We start from the raw sequence: 5,000 nt of genomic DNA on the forward strand, positions 1-5,000 counted from the left end.
TGAGTAATAGCTCTGGTTATTCGCTGTTCAAAAATTCTTGTTTAGGCAGTTCATACCATCCATACATAGTGTTTTGATCTAAGATTTCAATTCTTCCGTGTTTCAGCAGTAGCATATTGTTCCGTGGAGCTAAGGTCCAAAATAGGGAAGAAAGAGGTGTTTCCACGACTCTACCACTCAGTCAATTCTGTTCCACTTAATCCCTATTTCATGGCCACATATTTTTCCGGCTAAGTAATGGGAAACCTTTCTACTGTTACATGAATCCGATTTTCATTTCATCCGGGAAAAGCCATCTTTTTCTCAACAATGTCTTTGTCATTTGATCCAATAGCCTTCCGTTAGATAGGAACAGATTTGATAAATACTGATAACTCTCGGATGGAGTATTAGAACGGAAAAATCCATTAGATAATGAACTATTGGTTCTAAGCCATCTCTGGCGATGAATCAACAATTCGAAGTGCTTTTCTTGCGTATTCTTGATAAACCAGCGTTTATATATAGATGTAGGGGGATCTGTTTGGGAAGTAAGAAGCCCCTTTGACATCTCTTCATCTACAAAGAATTCTCGATGTGAAAACACAGAGACAAAGGGCTGATCTTTGAATAGGAAAAAGAGTGGATCTGCAGGGTCCCAAATAAATTGGCTTATTCGAAAAAAGCCTTGTTCTTTGGAAGATCTATCTCGTGTCTGGTACTGCATGGTTCCACTCTGCAAGAACTCCGAATCATTCTCTTGAAGCTCCTCCTTTTCATCATAAATAATCCGCTTGCCCCGAAATGACCTGGCCCAATAGGGAAATCCCAATGAATTGGGCCTTTCGATACAATCAAATAGAAAGCCCCAAGGGCGCCATATTCTAGGAGCCCAAACTATGTGATTGAATAAGTCCTCCTCTATCTGTTGCGGGTCGAGGACTCCTTCTCCTTCCCCTTCTTCAAACTCCGATTCGTATTTTTCATAGAGAAATCTCTGATCAACGATAGAACAAGATCCATTTTGCATCATATCTAAGGGATTCCTTGGTTTGGGCCGAAGAAGCAATGTCACTCGATCATTATCAAACTGACTGTAATCTTTTTCTGTCCGCGAGGATCCCACCAGAGCGCCTTCTACTTCTAATAGGCCATGAACTAGATCAGAATCATTCTCAACGAGTCCATAAGAAGTGATCTCATTTTTTTCATCGGGTCCGGGTAGAGACCAAAGGTCTTGAGCGATCGATCCGGCAGAACAACTCAAAAGATAAAGAAGTATCGTTAATTTCTTCATGCTCGTTCCAAGTTCGAAGTACCATTTGTACAAATAAGAATCCCCTTCGTTACATGATTTCTTCTTCATATAGATAGATATAGGATCTATGGGGCAATTACTTAGAAGTACATTTTGTGCAACAGCCCTTCCTATCTGATAGAAAAGGATCCCATGATCCTGAACCGATCTTACCTGGGATCGCAAATCCCAAGTTTGTCTATGAAGAGCAGATCTAATTGTATTAGTGTCTAGAATTGATTTCTTCTGTGTAATACTAATCGATAGGGCCTCATTGGTAAGTGCTACAAGATCTCGTACATTGGAACCCATGGTTATGGACCCGAATCCATTAGTATGGAACATTTTCTTTTCCAAGTGAAATCCCCTAGTATATGAAAGGGTGAAAAAGTGCTTTCGTTGTTGTGGAATAAGAAGCCTTCGTATCTTAATGCATGTATTTAATTTATTCGGAGCTATTAGAGCGGGATCCACTTTTTGGGGAATATGAGTCGAAGCAATAACAAGAATATTTGGAGTGGAACATCTTTCACAATCCCTGGAGAGATAGTTCACTAATAGACCGAGGGATAAGTAATTCGACTCATTCACATCCAGATCATGAATGTTTGGAATCCATATTATGCAAGGAGACATTGCTTTTGCTAATTCGAATTGAAGGGTAATATAAAATCGGTCTATTTCCGGCATCATATCCATAGTTAGCGCATTCATCCTAGTTAGAAGCTCCAGCTCCGTATCAAGGTCACGATCAATATCGTCACTATCCTCAATATCGTCACTATCCTCAATATCGTCACTATCCTCAATATCGATATCATCAATAAGAAAACCTTTAGGCTTGTTATCCAGGAACTTGTTCAGAAATACTGTAATGAAAGGAACATAGGAGTTTGTCGCTAGGTATTTGACCAAATAGGATCGTCCAGTTCCTATAGAACCTATCACTAAAATACCCCTAGAGGGGGATAGGGCTAAGCGGAGCGAAAAGGGTTTTCCATGAGATGTGAAATGAAAACTATTAGCCCCACACGAGGTTTGTGAATAAGTGATTGTCTGATAATGAGCAAGGAATATCCGTCTTTCTGCTAAACAGAATGTATTGAACTCATAATTCATTAGATACTTTTTATGAATGTCAACTAAGTATCGTAAGTAAATTGCTCCCGGTTGTTCAATCATTTGATAACCAGAGTCATTCTTTGATAAATGATCACTATGAGTCAAACTCAATAGAATTTGATCAATCCTTTTTTCTGTCGTTAAGGTGGAAAACTGAACCAAGAATTCTCTTTCTTTATCATCAATCGAATCACTGTTCGCGACCCAGGATTCGATTTTATCATCAATCCAATCACCGTTCACATTTTTTCTTTTTCTTATCAATGAATAGATCTCTTTGCTTGTATGACTTAGATGTCTCGTCTTTTTCGAAAAAGTGATTCGATGGATGGGATTTGGTATGATACTTATGAGATCGATGAGATTGATATTCAAATATTTCTTCTTAGAACGTATTGATTTGACCCCATAAGCGGGACCACCACCCCATAGCATGTTGCCGCCAGAAGCAGAACCCCGTATTTCTTCTAGAGAATCTCTTAATTTTTCCAGAGCAACTAGAAAGAGATTCTTTAACCAGAAAGAATTCAGTTCAGATGTAGGGTACCTATCCAGAAGTTTTCGCAACTCCATCATGTATGATGGAATCATCCAAGATTTGACCTTTTCGAACTCTGTCTGTAACTCACTATAGGCTCGGGAAACAAAGAGAAGATGGGTACGAACGATATATGTAGCAACAAGAAGAAGGAAAAGGATTGAATAGAGGAACTCCCGAACATTTGGAGATCTCAGATGGGTCGATATCAATGGTGACTCATTATTTCGATGAATCATTTCTTCGGACAGAAGAAGATTATGTAAACACTTACTCGAAATCTCACTTATCAGATTCCATTGTGGAAGACAGAATTTTTTCTGAAGAATTTGCCATGATATATCTGATCCATGCATAATATCATGAAAAATGGATACAAATTTTGGACTGCTACTTAGTATCGGCAATAGGTCTGAAAAAGTATCTAAAAATATCCAATTTAGATATTTGTACCCTGTCGAGGTAAGGAACCATGGCATATATGTTTGGAATAGATTCCATTTGGAGAGAGTTGAAAAAGCACTATCTCGTTGAAAGGTTCTATACATCTGTCCTTTCTCAACGCATTTCTTTAGACAAAGACTCCGTTTTTTCCTCTTTTCGGATGGTAAATATTTCTCAGAACATGGAGTGTGAATCAAACCCATGTTTGAATTGAAATTGAGATACTGATACAAGTTCTTCCCTTCTGAATCAGATAGATTCATATCTGAAAGAGGTTGACAATAAGTTCTTTCAAAATTGACTATTTGTCCCTCTGTTAGAGGTGTTCCAGAAATGTCTGCGATCGAGTAAATAGCTCTACGAACTAATGGATCGGATCGAATTGCAAAATGGAAAGATTTGTACAAGTTAGACCTTTCGTCACCACTTTGTGGAAAATCGTTAGGTATGAATATGTTAGATACCTGTGACTCGATTGGTGAAATAGTATCTCTCTCCAAAAAAGCGTATTTTTTTTTACCGCCGCACAAAGAAAATATTTTGTTGCGAATGAACAAGATATTGAGGAATTGTCCATATGTAAAATCATAATTATTGATACGGGCCCTTTCCACATAAAAGGGGAATCTTTTGTTACAATAGAAGCAGAAGTGATGTGGATTATTCAAGAATCGAAGTCGATTTGCTTTATAAAAAGAAGATATCAATGAACTTCTATGAAATGGTTTCACGGGATTCAGCCAATTGTCTTGATCGTGGGATATCATTGAGAAATAGGAATCCGTGTTATCAAAAGATTTCCTGCGATTATTTCTAGTATGGAATGAGTCAATCATCCACTTTGGTATCTTATTGAACAAAAATGGTGATATTTTTCCTCCATTGATCCATAATTTCGATTTTTGGGAAGTATCATGATCATCCAATAATAATGGTTTCCATTTTTTCAAATGAACGATTTGAAGACCTATTGATTCTAACAACTGATTGCAGAGTTGATCATTCGGACCTTTCAATTCATAGACGTGGATCTCGGACCTATGAATGGGGGTATTCCCGAAACTCACAAAGAAAAAAGGAAGTGAGTTAGACAAAAAAAGAAGAAACTTGGACAAAAAGAGAAGTAACTTGGACAAAACGAAACGAAGTGACTTAGACAAATCTTTTTTGTCGATAACCTCAGACCAATCAATCGAATATTGATGAATACGTAATCGATCGAAGACTACTTGAAAACGGCTCTTCTGCTTAGAAACGAAATGTTCCAAATGTTCCTGGAAATTCTTGCTCCCATTGGACCATTTGTATCTATATGCATTAGGATCCCGATTCACGGATCTCTCGGTTCTAGAAATAAAAATAAGAGGATCGAACCATTTCTTCTGACTCTTTTTCAAATTCGATAAATGTCGGTTGATCGTATATTTCATTATAGTTCTATGATTCAAAGTATCATTTCCTATTTGATCCCTTTGAATTCCATATTCGAAGTTGCGATCGGATCTATTCATTAAAAAGAATCGATTCCATACATTTCTTATGTACCCATAGGTGCTATATTGATAGGTGCTATATTGGATTTGAATCAGATTTCGGATCCATCTATATTGATTGACTGCC

General features: G+C 37.6%; 1 protein-coding gene across 1 annotated transcript in view; it reads right to left on the reverse strand.

The window, feature by feature from the left end:
• LOC125313474 (protein Ycf2) overlaps positions 1–5,000 on the reverse strand; it is an 8,482-nt gene that overhangs the window by 1,334 nt on the left and 2,148 nt on the right. Inside the window, exon 1 of the mRNA XM_048273208.1 lies at positions 1–5,000. This exon is cut by the window's left edge and continues 1,334 nt beyond it; it is cut by the window's right edge and continues 2,148 nt beyond it. Within this exon, the coding sequence (XP_048129165.1) occupies positions 257–5,000 (4,744 nt within the window). The 3' untranslated portion in view covers positions 1–256.

Source organism: Rhodamnia argentea, unplaced genomic scaffold (assembly GCF_020921035.1).
Source record: "Rhodamnia argentea isolate NSW1041297 unplaced genomic scaffold, ASM2092103v1 Rarg_v2.48, whole genome shotgun sequence".
NCBI classification, from domain to species: Eukaryota; Viridiplantae; Streptophyta; class Magnoliopsida; order Myrtales; family Myrtaceae; genus Rhodamnia; species Rhodamnia argentea.